The sequence below is a fragment of the Pygoscelis adeliae genome, unplaced genomic scaffold, assembly GCF_000699105.1.
Source record: "Pygoscelis adeliae isolate BGI_AS28 unplaced genomic scaffold, ASM69910v1 Scaffold291, whole genome shotgun sequence".
Classification (NCBI taxonomy): Eukaryota; Metazoa; Chordata; class Aves; order Sphenisciformes; family Spheniscidae; genus Pygoscelis; species Pygoscelis adeliae.
In genome coordinates, this window is record NW_008824063.1 from 766,699 (window position 1) to 785,256 (window position 18,558).

The following is an 18,558-nucleotide window of genomic DNA, read 5'->3' on the forward strand; positions in this document are numbered from 1 at the left end:
TTCCATGCAACTAGTGTATGTAATCATCTCCCTGTGCAGCTTAATGGAACCAATGTGAAGGATGGTGTGGGAACACACAGCCAAGGCAGGGGAAGGGGATGATCATTGCTTCAAACAACAAGCAGCTGCTAAAGATACACAGAGCCACTTGTTCAGAGTAGCCAACAGAAGCAAGAGCTCTGCTCACCACCTGCTTTTAAGCAAAACTGATTTATTATTAGGAACCAGAGGTTCACATGAGAGGAGAGAAATCACTAACCTATTCTTTGTGCAGGAAGAAGTGGCTGTTTAGTGGAAGAGTTACATGAATAAGTTGAAAGATTTCATTAAGAAATCACTGCACGTCCCAGCCATTAGAACAAGAAGCTGCTCTTCAGTGTTCATGAAGCCTTCAGTCCTTGGAGCAATTTTAATGATTCTCAGATGCCTTCCCATCAGAGACTTTTAGCCCTTTACAAGGGACACCATTAACACATGTAGCAGTTGGATAAGCAGCCAGCCCAGACCTCATGTACTACTTGTGCTAGTAAGCTACTACAGATACCTCAAGAATTCTCACAGGTGAGAAGGAAGACAGAACTGAGCTGCAGGTACATCTTCAGATAGGTGAGTCCTCTACTGTAAAAGCAGTAACATGAGGCAATCCCAGCTCATACCACATACTACCTTGCCACATTAGTATCAAGGAAGTGCCAGGTATTCCCACCTGCCTCCAAGACCTTTGCTTTCAAAAGTGCTAGCTGAAAATGGCACTCCCAGAAGGGAAAGAAAGTGGTGGTTTTGCCTGCTTTTGCCCCCGTTTTGCATGCCTTCACACAGGAAGGGAAACAGTCACCAAGGTGCTCTTATGCTTATGTAACGTGGCAACACAGAGCAGATCTCACACACCCAGCTTGAGAGACACCTCACTGCTGAGCTCCAGAGAAAAAGGGCATGGCATTAAACAGCCCATTAGCTAAGCTGTTTGAGCTTGTTTATCCAACTATGGCATCTCGTCCTCTCTCTGGACTGGGACAGCTATGTCCTAGCAGATTCATGGAGCTATCATGAGACAGACTTTTGCAAAGCTAATGCAACACTGAGAGGAAGGAAGCAGGAAGCAGCACTGCTCCTTGAAAAGGGTATTTTTCCATCATCCGGTGCCTCCAGGATTCCCTCCAGAGCCAAGTTTAACCTCGTGGCACAGATTTAACGGAACACACTTTATTGCTTAGCCAAATGGACCTGTATGAAAGGACTGGCACAGGTCACTGCCAGAAAATGTATGCAGAGGGACCACATAGCTACAGGCAACCCCCATGTAAGGATGCATCCAAGACAGAAAAAGCTTGACAGGGTACCCTGCTACTTAAAGCAGAAGTCCTGAAGGGTTCTCCCTCCACTTCAGAGGCAGTTTCATGCCTGATTTCATGCCGGCAGTCTCTTGGTCACAGTCTTGCTGCTGGCTTTAGACATATGAATTAGGTTTAGCTATTAGAAGGTGCAGAAGCCCACTTCAGTCTGCTGTAAGCACACAGAGCAGCCACCAACGCTCAACTGTCACCAAGCATTACAAGTACCAGCAGTACCTTCAACTGGGAGCCAGAGACCTACAGCCAAGCCTCCCCACAGAAGACAGCAATTAAAAACTGAACTGCAAAGTTGAACAGCAGCAGTAATCACTATGAAGAGTGAAAAGCACACTTTTTTTTTTAACTAAGCTTTTGGATTACAGCACCCACAAGTCAGCTTCTTAAAATAAAAGTGACCTTTAATGAGGCTCTTTGGAATGTGTTTTAATAATTAATATAAATTATGCATCAGTGTAAGACTTTACCATGTCTTTGGAGAATTAACAAAAAGGTGTAATAAATCCTGTGCGTCTTTGGGAGGGAAATAGGTATGATGTCATTTGTCCCTTCAGGGTTTTTGCTATCTGCCCATGAACAGAGAACAACAGGAAACTTCCACAAAGACTAGCTTCTTGACAAAAGAGGTGCAAGAGCCCAATAAGCCCCAAAAGCCAACTTTTAATATTTGGGAACATGCACAACAACGAGTATTCCCTTCGTTAAGGACCACCGTGCCCTCCCTTCAGAGTTGGGTACGACAGCAAAGACTCTGCCTCAAAGATCAGAGCAACCTTGACAGAACTGAGGCCAGCAGCAGAGACAAGGGAGGGAAGACATGAACTGACAGGATTAAGCATTAAGGAAAGACCCAAACTAACTTGCAAGGAGGAGAGTGGGGCTCGCAAGGGATAAAAGTCATATTTACAAGTCCTTCACACTCAAGAGAAAGGCAAGGGAAATAACTACCCTCAGGCAGGCTTGTGAAGATACTTTATGTTTAATACATCTGAAAAGAATGCATATACAAAGAACTTAGACATGAAAAAGCATTGGTTCAATGAGTCTACAAGAAATCGGAATTTTGGAAGATGGAGAAGATTCCCTAAGTCTTAAAAAACTTAGAATTTGCAAGCCAAAATATATTTTTGGTAAAATCCCTACAACACTGCAGTCAGTCTACGTAAAGACCCTGCGCACAATCCTCAGCGGGCTGGAGCCCATCTTACAGGTTCAAGGTTACTTAAGAGCAAAATGCAGAAAAAGGGGATTCCCTTAACTGGTCCCTATATGGTGCCACACTAAACACTAGAAACCCCTCCCTGCAGTTTCTTCCTACTGACACAGGTCTATCTTTCCACCCCTCCCTGAAGGATGCCAAGCCATCCAGTAAGAGATGCACCACCAGGGCCAGCTCCAAAAAAGTCATCTTAAAGTACACCAGGTCCTTTCAGAGTGTCCAAACAGCAGTGTATATGCTGGTCATTGTAAGCATTTCTCTAACAATTAAGGATTGGCAGAAGATGGATTTGTTAAAAGCCAACTGAATCAGTTGGGCATGCTTTAAAAGGTGCAGTTATTTCTTCATCACGTGACAAAAGCTTATGATGTCAAGATTAAGGAAGAGACTGGCAAGCTAGTTTCAAGTCTGATGGTGCATCCAGAGAAAAGGATTCTCCTATTCCTAAGGCTTCATAACTTAGAGGATGGGGTAGAAATTTACGACCTGCACAGTGGAAAGCCAGGGGGAGAGATACAAGGCAACTTCAGAGGAGATGCAGATACGTTTTCTACACTCCTCCTTAGAGGAGCACCAGCTTGGGACATTTTACTTTCCTGTATTTGTCTTTAGCACTAAAGTCTGCTCACACCCAGGCTACTGGCTGGCTGCAGAACAGCCCTAGAAGTTCTTGAAACCAGAACCAAGTCTTGCCAGACTGGCGTAAGGGACAAGGCTTCAGTAAACAGCCTAGAATTAGTCTGTTACAGAAAAAGTCATCACAAGCATGCCTGGATTTTAAACAAAAAAAAATTAGGAACAGTAAACAAAATAAAAAAACTAGTACTGATCAGTGTTTTCTGATAATACATAATTACTCAAAATTAACTAGTTTAACTGAATTGAGGGGGCACTGGGGAATAAACACTAACATTCTCATCTCACACAGGGATCGTGTGGGGGAGATGGGAGTGCAGGGCATTTGTCATTATTGCGAAAACAAATTTTAAAATTTGTATCTTTAGTTTGATTTAAACATTGCTTTTAGTATGACATCAAACACCAGCTTTGCAGAAGGGGCTCTGGAGGGACGTTCATAGCAGCACACACCTGCGAGTCTTCTTCGGCTCCGGAGGCTCCAGGGCAGCCAATATCGCTTCGTCAAATACATTCTTTAGGCCTTTCTGAAAAGGGGCAAAGAGAGAAAGGGGCAGTCTCATTTTTGAGTTTTCACACAAACAAAACCACAGAAAGCCAAGTGGCGGACAAACCCCTCTAATGACGAATCAAGGTTTGCCATCTACAACTCCCAGAGTCTCCTTTGCCCAGCTAGGCTCTGTCCAAGCTGTGTCGCTGTGGTTAGCAGTTCCTTAACACAGCATCTGATTTTCTGAACAGGAACGCGAATCCTCCGAGACCAGACCAGTATACTTCACAAGGAGCAAACACACGTACCAAAGTCATTTCCTTAAGGCAATTTTTATGATTAGTTGGCTACTAACATTTCACATGCTAATGACAAAGCAGAAAGTGCTGCATTCAAATGGAAGAGCTCGATCTGGAGCACGCCGGGTACAGCAGTGCAGACACCCGTGTGTCAGGGGAGAGAAGAGACAAGGCAAGCATGCAACGATAAATCGGTCCGGTACACGCTCTGGTCAGGCTTCCGGCCCCAAACACCCGACGGTTAGAAGCAGCCAGGTAGAGCCCAGAAGCTGTGCATGGTATCAGAGAAGTCAAGATGGGAAGAGTACGAAGCGGGTACTGTACATTGCATTAAGTGTTAAACTGAAGCCAGAAATGCAAATCAGAATAAAGCTTCATCAGTCATTTATACAAACAACTGCAATTTTTAATTTCAAAATTTAAAGACAAGCTACAATTGATGTTTTCTCCTTAAAACAATAAAAATCAGAAGCATGAGAGTTAAGAAGCAGCTTTACATCTTACAGTAACAGGCTTTAAGGATCTATTATTGAAATGAAGTCTATCATGTTAGTGAAAGCAAGAATTATAACAGTTCATAAAGCAGTAGCAAGTACATTGATATTTCCTTCCCCCCAAGGACTGACAAATACTCCACTACAGCACAGACAGCCAAAGCAACAGCAACAGAAAAACATCTCACTGCACAAAGGAGAACCAGAAAACCCTTCACATTACAGCGTAACTTGCAGATCACCATTTCATGTACTTTTATCATGCAAATACAGTTAACAAGAGTCACAAGTAGAAATTGAAAAAACACGCATCGCTTCTTCCAGTTGGATTCAGGAAGATCAAACATCATGTCTTAGTCTTTTGATCTTTCTTTAAATAATGATGTAACCAGATCCCTTCCCCAACAGCCTGAATTATAAAGCTACCCACATCTGGCAACCCAAGCAGCAGAGAGTTAAGCGAGTCCAGTTCATGTTCCATGGTCACAACATTTTACTAAAGATCTTAAGTATTGTTTTCAGTCCAAGAGCTAATACAGAGGTTGCTCTAAGATGGTAAGCAGACACAACAGCTTTCAATCAAGGTGGTTTTATTCATTTAACCAGGTTTCTACAGTAGTGGGACAGAGGAAGCAGCAGCAAGAGGGGAAGGAGAAAGTTTAGAATATACAGCACTTCCTTTTGGGCTGAGTTTCCGGAGGCTCGAGGGCAGCTAGGATAGCCTCATCAAACACATTCTTCAGACCTCTCTACAAGACAGAGGGGAGGAGAAAAAACAGCAGCCAGGTTAGAGGATTAGAGAAAAACAAGCAGATACAAAGAGCATTCAGGATAGACCAGGCTGAATTCACAGAGGCAGTAAACAGATTTACTTTGCAAAAAACAAAGTAGATCCCAGGAGGAAAATCTCATTTAGATGACCCAGAAGTCAATGTCAGAGACAGACAGCACATGTGACAGACCAAGTCAGACAAAATGAGCACCCAGAAGGGCAGAGGCACAAACACAGTGGCAACTGGCAAGAACACGAGGGTGGGAGGGACCTCACAGAAGATGGTGGTTTCCACTTAACTACATGGGGGGAGCTTACAGGGGAATAAACACAGTGGAGAGCAGCTTGCCCCACCACAGGGATCCAAAAGGTCAGGTAAACCTTTTGTAGCCACCTGCTGTGGATAAGCAAGCACCTCAGATGCATGGACTTACCACTCCCAACTACCCCAGTGACAGCTAGTCCAGAGCAAAGGCTCCAAACAACTCCTCTGCTTTGCGAATTCAGCCCCTGAATAACTGAAGATCTCCAGATGGCTGGGAAAACCTGATCTGGGATCGAAGCAGTACCTTTCTGGTAAGCCATCGTCATCTTCAGACATTGGCTATCAGTCTTTTAAGAAGCGATGCAATACCTTACCAATGCTGCTATTTTGACATTGAGCGCCAGCATGGAAATGGTGCCTTTCAGTTATTCAGTTTAGTTACCAAAGCAAGTATAACTACTCAAGTCACAGGAAGACAGAAACGGTGTTAGGATTGGAATTACTGAGATCCAACACCAGACAAGCAGTCACAGAGCTGCAAGGAGTCTGCAGGGATTACACCGGAGCACGAAGCATGCGTTGCATTTGCTGTAAGGACAACAGGAACACTTCAGTGTTACCACTCCCACACAACTCTGCCAAGTTACACATAACACCAGAAGTGAAACCTGGCTCAGTTTATGCTAACTGGACTCGCCTAAATCTACTGTCATGAGTGCAACCTTCATAAATTCAGAAGAACTGCTTTATCCCAGCTAAAAACAAACAGAAAAGCTTAAATTACCTCCTGTAAACAATTGTAGTCTTTGCCAAATTAAGATTTTTTTTTTTAAATCATTCAAATGTAACTGGTTTCTCCCTCACAGGTCAGACTGGATATATCCCTTTTAGAAGGTCTTTAATCTTGTTTTACTGAGGCACATACATGGGACATCTCTAAGGCAATTCCATCTGGAAGCATTTAAGTCCATCATGTTACAAGCAAGATCATACTTGAAAGAACAGAAGTTAAGGAAATTATGTACAATCATTCTGTACGTCCTCCCCAGCAACTTTTTTTTTTTAAATGAGTTGCAACCCAGGCTGACAAAAGAGCTAGAGACTTCAAATAAATAATGCCTATGTGAAGTCTGAGTACTAATTAGATTTTCTTTCTCTGCAGGAATAAGGCTGTAGTATAAACTCAGTTATGTACTGTTAGATTAAGAACCCAGGCAGGGCGAGAGTCAAGAAAACATGCTTCCTTAATTCTCCTACTGGAGGACTCCTCTTTGTTTTCCTATTACACAGGACAAATTAATTTGTTCAAGAGAACAGAATTTGGGATTTGTTTTGAAGGGCCTAGCAAAAAATTGGGATAAGGGAAGAGGAGAAAAAAAACAGGACAGGGAAAAAATTGTTGTGAAAGTGGAACTGGGGTTAAAAGCATGGATGATACAAGAGTAACCACGTGAAGGGAGCTGTGTTTGATACCACTGGCACACAGGCCTCAATACTCCGGTTAAAGAAATGTAGCTCCTGTGCTGCACTGGGGAACAGGTTGAGCTCAGGCTCCCTTTACCCCCTCCATTCATGGACAGTTTAAGACACTTTACAAATCTGACTGTGTCAAAACTGTCAACCCAGCATCAAGGGGAAAAAGGAACTGAATTCAAAGCTCTTCCTTGTGTTAGGTACTAGCATTGAGCTTCAGAAAGTCCGCTCAGACGTTTAACTCCTAAGTGTAACAGAAGCAACTATCATTTTAGTTGTAATCTGTCACCCTTTCCTAATAGCAAAGTGTTATCCACTTTTTACAGTGGTATTGGGTACTATTTTGTAGAGAAAGGTTGAAGAGAGACATTGAAAGTGCCTTCGTCACAAAAAGGGATTCCACAACCTGAGGAAAGGGGGGATAGAACTGACTCCTCAGTACAGCAGTCATCCAAACTCAGGGAGAAGGTACTCTGTCTTTACAGAAAAGACTCAAACTCAGCCTCTTACGACTCACCTAGTGCTTTCAGAACATCGACTCTTCGACACAGACAAGCAAGTTCTTCCTCCCAGGAAAAAAAAAACATGCTCTGGCTCCATGATTTTATGATTACTTGGTACTGTGGTGTCAAAGTCATTTGTAAATTAGTTGCAAAGGAAAAAAACACCCAAGACTGCTGAAGTGAATTGTGTAGATGGAAGCCAAGGTAAAGAGAGATTGAACTACCCAGCTGAGTCTAAGCTTTAGTTGAAACCAGCTACTACAACATTGCCTTGCAGGTAGGAAAACAACCCTCCTGGCTAGGAAAGCCAGCCACTTCTGTGTTTAGCAAGCTGACAGCTAGATCACTGCCAGGAACTTCAAACAACCCTTCACAGATAATGTACATTTCTGTTTGACAGCTATTACTGACAGACTGAGGAAAAAGGTGTTTCGTGAGGGGAGTCAACAACAAATGAAGGAAGAAGAATAGAGCAGATGCAAACCAGCTAGTCTTCCAGGTAAGAAGGCTTCTGAACCTTCCTCCCAGGTTACTCTTAATTCATAAAACCATCAATGGGTATACAAGCACTAGTGCTCTGGAAGAAGTTAAAGGTGAGCTTTCAAGTGCATAAAGCTGTTCTCTGCCACAGATACAGTTTAGTCTATCTGGAAATAAAAAGAATGGATAAACACTGAAATTTTTAATCATATCAACGCTTACTCTAGTAATTCTAAGTGCTTCCACGCAATTTGAGCAGACTAAACAAGGCAAGTTTAAAGCTACAGAGGAAAGGGTCTCGGTGAGCAATAGAGGACAAAAAGTCCTGGTATGTTTTTATCCAACTATCAGGATCTACAGCCTAGTTAGCAGCAGCATTCAGGATGTGCCAGACACCGTCTAAAATGGTATTTCGGGACTGAACAGATCTAAGAGAATTACAGCTCAAGCACAAATAACCCTCAGCTTGCATGTGGGCAGTAAGGAAGCACAGCCAAGACCACCTTTTGATCAGGGATTCCCAGGATGAGCTGCAGTGTCCCTCGCCACAACACCTCCAGTGCCCATGTCCTGCACAATTCCATCAAAAGCCGCCTCCTTCTCAGCAAACACTCAGGCAAAGCTTTGTTACAAAAAAAAAAGAGCACCTCAGGATCCCAAATGGAAGAGTCAACATGCAATCTGGGCAAAAGGTGCAAGATAAGCAGAACTTCAAGCTTCATGAAGTTTAGCAATAAAGCTTTGTGCTCAAGATACCAGAGGTGAATGCACAATAAAACTGAAAAGAGTGAGGGACTTGATACTGTGCACCCCTAGTTCCATGCACATCAGGTAGGGACAAATTCTTTACACAGTAGCATTAAGGAAATTGTTAAAGAGTTGTAGTCAATTCTGCAAGAGTAAGCACACGAGATTAAGTTCCCAGAGCATCCAAAGTCAAGGCAACACGCCAGCTAGCCAGCCGAGGGCTCCCATCCACCCCACCCCAGTATTCCTAACTTAAAGAGAAAGGATAATCAGGTTTCCTGGCCTCAAATCAGCTATTTTAGTTCACTTTAGACTCATGTTCATAAGTTGGTTCACACAACATCATGTCATTTATGTCTTAAGAACTATTTCATCGTTATTTTGTTTCAACAGAACTTCCATCTTAAGGCAGACACAGGAAACATGGCTCACCACCAACTGCACAGGAAGAGAAAGCAGCTCTCACAAGTATGAAGGCTTCTAGTCTTAGAAGTACCAGAACTGACTTTTCCGAGAGGTTTTTCCTTTGCTTGCTCTCTTCAGTAGTGAGCTGTATTCTGTGTCCTAACCCACTTATTGTCCATAACACACCTTCTAAGTTTTCAATAGCCATTTTCCACCAACACAAAAGCAAACACAGCGAGCACATCTTCCTCCATCACCCGTCTACACTATGCCTAATCTTCACAGGCCAGTTTTCTTTCTACCACTGCCAGCTCCCTGTGCCTTAGAACAACAGGGCAAAGAGAAAGCTACTGTGTCACCAGCAGAAACAGAGCTCATACCCTTACACATCCATACTGAGCTGGTTTTCCCCGTAACTGGAAAAAAGCACGGAATACAAGCAAGCAAAAATGGTCAAAGACCAACCCTCACCTGCGTAAGTGCAGAGCATTCCACGTATTTGACAGCCTTCAGGTCCCGGGCCAGTTTTTCAGCCGTCTCTGGAGTTATGGGCTTCTGCTTGTTCTTGGCAAGTTTCTCAATTGTTGAGGGATCATCTCTTAGATCAATTTGGGTCCCAACAAGCAGGAAAGGAGTCTTTGGACAGTGGTGAGTAATTTCAGGTACCCACTAAAGACAGAGAAGACACAACATTTGTTACTAACCACCTAAGATAACTCCCCATGTTTCTGAAATCACTACAGCAGCTCCCTTTTTAGGCAGAGTTCGACCAACCTTTTCTTTCACATTTTCAAATGAAGAAGGAGACACCACTGAAAAACAGACCAGAAATACATCTGTCTGTGGATAGCTGAGAGGTCGTAATCTATCATAGTCTTCCTGACCTAGAAGAGGACAAAATTAACACAGTATTAGACCCAGACGTTGAAATTCTGCCCTTTACAGGTAGTTAGAATGCATATTCCAGCACAATAGCATTATTGTGTTTAATCCTAACTCTTAAGCCCTGAACCCAAACATTCGAAGATCCTAGTTTTCAAATACAGAATTCATTCAGTTGCTATGTAACAACAAGCTGCTTAAAGTCACGGGAGAGCTGGGAAGTCTGATAGGAGTACACTCTAATAAATTTTTACATCAAACACCCTCAGACTACATAACACTTCTCAATTATAATGAAAAGTGGCAGAACATGGATCTGGTTATAGATGAGGTCTTCTGCATCTAGTCCATTCAATGAAAGTATCATGCCATCAAATTTCATTACCCTGCAAAAACCCTGCAGTTTGGAGAAAAAGAAAAAAAGCAGTTTTGTTCACTAGAACGTTCTCTGACTTATGCTTGCGAACACTTAGTGAAGTGTCCTCCAAGCAGTGAGAGGAGAATGCTGCTGTTACAGGTGAGTGTGTTCAGGCCGTCCAGCAGCACTCCCCTAAAAACGCACCAAAGTCCCAGTGCAGGCTGTGCTTCAGAAGAAGCCAGGCTCTTCCCTTTGGGTCCATAAGAGAGCAGGCAGTCCCTGCAGGGCACCACTAGCACTGACCCACCAGCCTGACTCTGCCCGAGCTCATTCTTAAACCTCCTCCTGCTCAATTCAATAGCACTTTGCTTTCAGAAAACACACCTGGCACTAAAGGAGCTGCTACTTGCTGGCAATCAAATCAGAAACACTTGTTCAAAATGCCTGATTTCAACTGATGTTCTCTCACCTATCATACAGGACAAAGACCTTCGAGATCTTGAAGGAGATGACTCAACACCTGGGACATCTCAGTAGAGGAAGATCTACAGTTTGAAGACAGAGGTCTGAACAGCTTGTTACAGCTATCACGCTTGGCTGGACACAGAGGAGCTAAGCACTGACCAAAATATCTTGTTGCGATTAACAGACTACTCCAAAAAGCTTTGTCTTCATAGCACAAGTTCAAAACAGACTTTTTTTTAATAAATTTGACAGCTAGTAATAGGGTTTTTTCCATTGTTAAGTTCTGTAACTTGTGCTGGCTACTATTTACCAAAAAGCAGGTGACCTTTAAAGAACAAAAGCCTCCCACTTCAGAAGCCCAGCTCCAAAAGGAAAGCCTTTCTATTCACAAGCGCGTAGAGTCTAAAGCCACTCGGTAAGTTTTCAGAATTACTAGATGGGTTACTGCACTCATGTTGATAGACAGTACATGCATATGCGTATCTACACACGCACCAGTTTCCAGAGGCCTGAACCCAGAAGGAAAACAGGCAGAGAAGGACCTAACACAGCTCTTCCCTGTGCAGGTACCAGAATGCTATAGTTGAGAGCCATCGAAGTACTGGTCCCTACAGCAGCCTACACAATGTGTGCCAGGAAGGAGCCTCTCTTCTCTACTTAACTCCTTATCCATGAACTAGGGAGTCCACAATAACTAACACACAAATCACATTTGGGAGAAGAATGTGAAGAGCTAACTGAAGTTATAGTGTTTAATTGGAAGCTAAGATCATTTCATTAATCAAATAAGACACTAATGATGCATCTGTAAGAATACAGCTAGAAACAGTCAGATTAAGTTCTATCAAGACAATTTTAGGTAACAGCTTATCAACTAAGCTCTCCAGAAGGACTCTCTTGAAGGAGAGTTTACAATGCCATAGCACTTTGGTATTATTACAGGTTGGGGCCTGGGTAACTAGCAGTTGAACCAGTTTCTACTCTATCTTGCTAAATTTTCACATGTGCAAAGCAATGTGTGTAGCTGTTTAATCATTGTACATTTCTCCAGCCAGAAACTGAGATACAGTCTAATAACCATAAACAAAGTAGCCAGCAGATTTATTTTTTATTTTAGAAAAGCACACAGTGAGAGGGCTTATGAAACTCCACACAACATCCTGATTTCATCCATGTTAAGAACAGAGACATGCCACATGCACATCTAAGATGTTCTAATGTTAGTCATTCTGTCTTGACCATCTGGTCAGAAAAACAGGCTATTTACTAAACAAAAGACACATACAATCCACATATTTTACTCAACACAATTTTCTCCTTTCATTTTATTTAAAAACATAGAAACCCCTTATCCTTCAGGTATCCCCTAGATTAGAGGTGAAAGTTTGAAAATTGTCATCTGGTGTCACAAAATAAAACAGCTCTAAAAGAAGTGGAAGGTTTTCTTGTTTTGGTTTGGGGTTTGTTTTGTTTTTAAATAAACTCAATTTAGCAACTCCCCAAAGGTCAGGAAAGAAGAATCAAGAAAGATTTTTCCCTTTCATTAAAAAAAAGAACCAACTGTATGTCTTCATGTTCAACATCACCTCAACTAAATCTTGGGCAGTTACAGTGACACTTGATTTCTCACCTGCAGTATCAAAGAGGCCTAGGGTGTAAGGCTCTCCTCCAATCATCACTGTTACAGCATAGTTATCAAAAACCTGGTAAGAAAAGAAAAACATTTAAGAGGATGTGAATAAGCCATCTTTCAAACCATCGTCCTACTCACCTTGCCAGACCACCTCCGATTTGTATAAGAGTCACCTGCACAGGACAGCAGAAGCCATTAGGCTTACAATGCTATTACCACTAAGGCTGTTAACAGGACAATTCAATTTGGAATAAGGATGCAAGAGCTGTTTCCATGAGGTATCTAAAGCACACACTAGGTACACCACTGCATATAACAGGGTAAAAACCACTGAGCAAAACACCTGCAACAGCTCCTGCCTGTAATTACAGAAAGGTTTCCCACATTGCCACAGAAATTTTAACCTTCACACTTGGTCTGACACAATAAACACCTCCCCACAAAGACAGAACTGAAACTTCAGCCCTGCCCTTCAGGGCACAGAGCTATCGGGCTTCTCACAGGACCGGAGTCCTCTGAAGTCCATCTTTCTGAAGATCTAGGGAATTCAATACAGAGCCCATCTTTTCAACAGGAATTTATCCTCCATCTTTGGAGGAAGCAATATAGTTGGTCAAAATCAGTCTGTGTCAAATTCACCCTCAATCTAAATGGAGAATCTAGCTCCAGAAGACCAAATTATATTGCCTCTGTATAGCATCTGGCACAATAGTCCTGTCCTCAAGGGCAGACCTGCTACACGGATCAAAAGTTAACACTACCAAAAATGCTTCCCCCAGTAACTTGTTTACAACACAACCGAGCAAGAGGACATACCCAAAGCCTTCTACTTCAACACCCACATACTCAGCATCAAGGAGTATACTGTCAGACGTCACTATCTTTAATTTCAATAACCATTTTATCTTCAGGACCACGAGAGACAGTATTTCAGAAAGTACTTCTGGCAAAAAATCCTTCCCACTGTAAAAAAAAAACCCGTCCCTGCATACTGTGCTGCAAGGTTACTCAGAGATGGTTGAGATCTCTGAACAAGGACAGGGAAGCTCTGCTTCAACACAAAACTGAAGTCTGAGCAGCTCCCACAGCTAAAGTAAACCACAACATTAAAGAGGCTAGCAGTCATCTCAAAAGCTTTTCATGGAAGTGAGGAGGGAGGGACATGGAGAAATAAGCGGTCACATGCATCTATTAACAGGGCTTTAGTAAGAGCTTAGGTCCTTGAGAAAATCCCACTGAAAACTCAGATAAGACCAGCGAGACAGCACTTCAAAGCTGAACTTCCAAGAGTTCAGATCTGTCTCCTTTCCACCTAACTGTCCTGGTTAAAGCAATACCTGACACCACACTAATTCAACTTGTCACAACTCACAGCATCTCAGAAAGCAGCTATGGCCACAGCATGCTGCATATCCCCAGGAACATCAGCTAGAAGCAGAAGTCCACCTCTCATACTATTTTGGATTAGCATTCAAGATTTTTAAAGTAGTACAAGAGATTTCAACACTCATCTCCATTACCTGCAGCCCAATCCTTTACACATTGCACTGAGTTTGCCTTACTGAACACCCCAAAAAGCGTCCAGCTTCAGGCTGGAGAAGGATGGAAGGCACTTCACAGGGCATATCAATATGCAGTGACTACAACTTCAAGACTCCAAAGGACAGGTCAGGATGAGAACTCATCTATTGCTAGGTACAGAACAAGAAACTGGAATGCTCCACATTGAAGGTCAGAGCATTTGCTCTTTCAGATGTCAGAAGATGGTCAGCAGCTTAATCCCCTAAAGACATGCCCCCATTTTTGCCCAGTGAACAGCAAGTCTGTAATACTACTTGTAGCTGGCCTTTAGGAGGATTAGCATGCATTTTCCCCTCACTTTTTTTTTGTTTGTTTTGGTTTGTTTTTTAAGCTCCCTATCTGCAAAATGGGATTTTTTTTGAGGGTTTTTTTTTTGTACAGCCACTATTGAAAAGGTCTGGGGTTCAGCCCTAAGGAAGCCAGGATTACAAGGCTAGCCTTCAGACAAACCTGGCAACTAGAGTCTTATAGCACAATCCACAGACAACTTCATCCTCAGTTGTGCCAAACAGGCTAAAAACCAGAGCAACAATTAGCCCAACAAGAAGTTTCAATTCCTGCCAGTGCCAGACAGCCCATTACAGCAGGTGCATGAGCATTCGTGTTACAGGACTGGCACCTGATCTGCCACTACCCAAATATTGCCAGTGCCTTTCCACGGACGTGCCCCTCGCTGTCTTTTCTGAGAATGACAATGACATCAAAAACATGCAGGTGACAAACCATGTGCGGTACCAGTATGAAACCCAGCTCCCACCGAGAAATATCCTCAAAAAACCAGAGTGAGCTGGAAAACACAGAGCCAAGTGAAAGAAACTAATCTATCAGTCCGAACTGATAGATTTGTGCCCTCTACCACTGGACACACTGAAGGAAGAAGGATGCCACCTTCCTCTCAAGACAGACTTCGCAGTATCCGCTGCAGCTGGATTCCCGGTGTTTGCTGGTACACGCACCTTGAGCTACCACCAGTATTTACCAGGTCCTCAAAATCAGAAATTTATCTCCAGGTTCTTTTCCTGCTTAAATATTTTTGTTAAGCAATTTGGGTCCTGCCCACTTTACCCTAGGGTCCTTATTCAGCCACAAACATTCTGGGGATATTAAGGCTTGTCAACTCTCAGACAGCTTGCTCTCATTTTGGGAGCAACGCTATCCGTTATATTTCTTTGCTTGTTTATTACTAGAAGCATTAGCCAGAATATCATAGGTTACTTACCAGTTTCCAGAGTTTGAAATATACCTCTGGGCCACACACAGAATTAGGAATAGGCCTGTGATATCCCCAGAATAGCAAGTTCCTTAAGCCATGAAGTTGAGAGGTAAACACTATTCCGGAAACATGGGACAGTTTTAAAAGGCACTATAAATAAGCCTTAGCACACCTTGAACACACTTTACCAGCACGTAACTTGTTTCTTTGAGCAGCTTTTCCATATTGCTTGTTAGCAGGGATTTATAGACAGTACTACCATCTGCAGGACAGTAGACAAACTCACAAGGTTTCAAAATAGACAATTTTAAGACTAACATTTTTCAACATAATTAAGGGTCACTTCACTAAGGCTAAGTATAGAAACGCTCACTGCCTGAACTCACTGACCACTTTCATTTTGTCTTGACCATAAAGAATAGCTTAAATAGGACAAGCAGACTTCCACAGGTTCAGCACAGGATGTGGTTGTCCTAGACGCATCACACCAGAATACTTGGCACCACTCAAAAACTCGAGAATGGCGAAACACAGTTTCAAACGCACTTCTCTACCAGTCCATAATGAGAGGATCTCCATGAGAGGGGCTGAACTTGGGTCTCCATGCCTACAGCACAACCCTCAGGTTCGTAACAGTAGTCACTGCATCCAACCTGAATACTCTCGTGTTTGGGAGCCCTTTCATCTTTAGTTCCAGATCTACAACTAAACACAAACATTTTCATTCTGTGGAAGTTTGAATATTGCTATCACCTCAAATGTTGAAGACCTTTGGATAGTGTACAAAGCTAATACCTCAAAAAGAGGCAATGAAGTTCACTGCAACTTCTTTTCCACAAAGAGAGGACATTTTTAAAGAAGTAGCTATTCTGAAAGCGCTGTCGGGCAGGAGCCTACGCGGCATCTCAGAGGAGCTATCTGTTAAGTTGCTTCATAATAACTGAAAAGATCATTGATCCTTTCACCGACAGGGATTCAACCTCTTTGCAATGCATTTCCAGATCCAAATTTGTTTGGGGTACCTGGATAAACTCTTCAGTTTGTGTATAAGATGACCTTTTCAGGTCCGTAACAGAGATAAGTAGTAAAAAGAGCATCCAGATGTCAGTCTCTTGCACCAACCTCACTAAAAAACTGAACCACCTCAGTGTCAGCAAGCTGATCTTGCATATGCAATATTAACAGGAAAAGCACTTTTCTGTTAAAAAGATAATACACATGCGCCTTGCAGGCAGTCAGCAAACTGCTCCCAACTTAGTCTTTAGACCAGCCAAGGGACTCAGTATCTCAGAAAACTGAGCCTGTAAGACTCAAAAAGGTTACTTAGAAATAGTCAAGGACTACACACAAAGTTGGCAAGTGTTTGGAAGTACAAATGAATGAGACTGGGCAGTCTAGATCCAAACATGACTTCAGCTAAGCGTGTGAGAAATAACTAGCCACACTCCATAGTTCACTGCACAACCTCTGGACTTTTCAGAGTTGCAATGCAAAAATGAGCATGAGAAAGTGTTAACTGTAGTCACTGACCATTCTAGCAACATAAAATACTACTTTCCCTAAAAACGAAGATGTAGCCAGAATTGAGAGAGCAAGTGCTCCTGCTGCTTGCTCTCCACTTAGCAGTCCTAACAACCACAAATAATCTTGTTCACAGAATCCAGCTGGTGGCCATCAACAAACAGAACTGACCAGATACAGGAAAGGCATCCCAGCACTATCCCAGGTAATGCGAAAGATAGGTAGCAGCAGCATACCAAACACTCCGATCATTACTTTTCCACAACGTCTTAGTTAGTCTCCAACAGGAAAGCAGGCTATAAGAACAACTATTAAGGGATGCATGCCACAAAGGTTAGTTAGGAAGGAAACTCATGCTGCTCTACCCCACCATGCCCAAAGAACAGCTGGAGCCATTCTCACACTTACCGTTGGTACATATTCCGATGGGAATTTATTTGTTGTGTAAGAAATTAAGAGACAGGTTTTACCAACAGCACCATCACCCACGACTACACACTTGATCGTCTGCATAGCTGAAGTCTACTAGAATATCAACTCCAGTGAGAACCTAGAAGAAAAAAAAAGGAGATACACATATTTAGATGTTTCTCATTCTCACTAGATAGCAGTACGTCACTGATGAACTTTGACTGGAGCCCAAACCACTAACAGCACATATGGGATCTGAAAACGAGACATTCCTAGATGAGTTAGTAGATCCATTCTCTCCATCATACGCACGAGACAGGAAGCTGCTCATTTTCATAAATGCAAATACCTTCTCCCTACAGCTAGACCCCTCCCCACTGCACACAATTGCTAAACACCAGCTAAGACTGTTTGGCACAGTTGCTTTTCTACACTGGGAAGAAGGACTAGGTAAGATCAGTCGCTCTAATATACAGTGCAATTTTTGCCTAGTTACCTAGAGGTGGGTAAAAGGTCTTTAGGCTTTTCCAGACTGTTTTTCATGTATGGAAGCATCCAGCCTTAAATGCACTGAAAGCTGAAAGTGTAAGCTTGGGTCTTGATAGCTGCTAACCAACATACATGCCTCCCAAGAGATCTTCCCTCCGGAGAACACTTCAGTAAAGAAAGCTCAGCACGAAACACAGCAGTATGAGCTTTGAAACAAGTTTATGGGATAAAAATAAGCAGGTACAGACAGAAGTAAACATGATTCATTCCTCCTCCCCCTGCCTTTTTTGTTGTTACTTTTTGTCTAAGCCTAAGTACAGTTCTACAATCTTTTGGTTACAGTTGCTACTTAACATGTACCTTTCTCCCCGCTTTGAAGTGACTAACAGAACTAAGAAGCTCAGCAGGGCATCCGATTTCCAAGGAATCATATTACTCTCCAGACATTACAAAATCATGATGCACCCAGCTACTTCAACACTGACCCAGCAGAGACTTTAGCACATGAACTAAATCAGTCTTTGCCACCAATACCTCCTCCAAACACTAGTTAGCAATCTCCAGTGCCAGACACAGCTGCCCTTCATTAATATATTACTTTAATTAGAAAAGTACCAGGCCTCTGGCCATTCATTCCCATACAGGTGTGAAATCCTGACCCCAGCAAACCTAGTGGCAAGGCTCCCACTGACTTTCAACACTTGCATATTATTGGAAGTACTTTTATTTACAGCAGCAAAGACTTGCAAACTGAGTTACCCCCCGCCAGGGTGCGGGGAGAGAGGACAAGAAGAGGCATCCATTGCAGCAGATTTACCCTCAGAATGGTGGCAATGCTTTAGCCTAGCAAGGATGTTGCATGGCTCTCAGTTC

At 42.8% G+C, this 18,558-nt stretch overlaps 1 protein-coding gene across 2 annotated transcripts; it reads right to left on the minus strand.

Annotated features, from left to right (window-relative positions):
* Positions 1–2,309: 2,309 nt before the first annotated feature.
* CDC42 (cell division cycle 42) lies at positions 2,310–17,342 on the minus strand. 2 transcript variants are annotated; one of them, XM_009334119.1, is made up of 5 exons: positions 17,194–17,342; positions 12,468–12,540; positions 9,907–10,016; positions 9,604–9,801; positions 2,310–3,731 (listed from the first exon to the last, which is right to left on the minus strand). In XM_009334119.1, exons 1-5 carry the CDS (start codon positions 17,296–17,298, stop codon positions 3,642–3,644), a joined length of 576 nt encoding a protein of 191 aa, XP_009332394.1. In that variant the 5' UTR covers positions 17,299–17,342; the 3' UTR covers positions 2,310–3,641. The 2 variants fall into 2 exon arrangements, with proteins under 2 accessions (XP_009332394.1, XP_009332395.1); XM_009334120.1 differs by lacking the exon at positions 2,310–3,731 and adding an exon at positions 4,378–5,236.
* Positions 17,343–18,558: the final 1,216 nt, after the last annotated feature.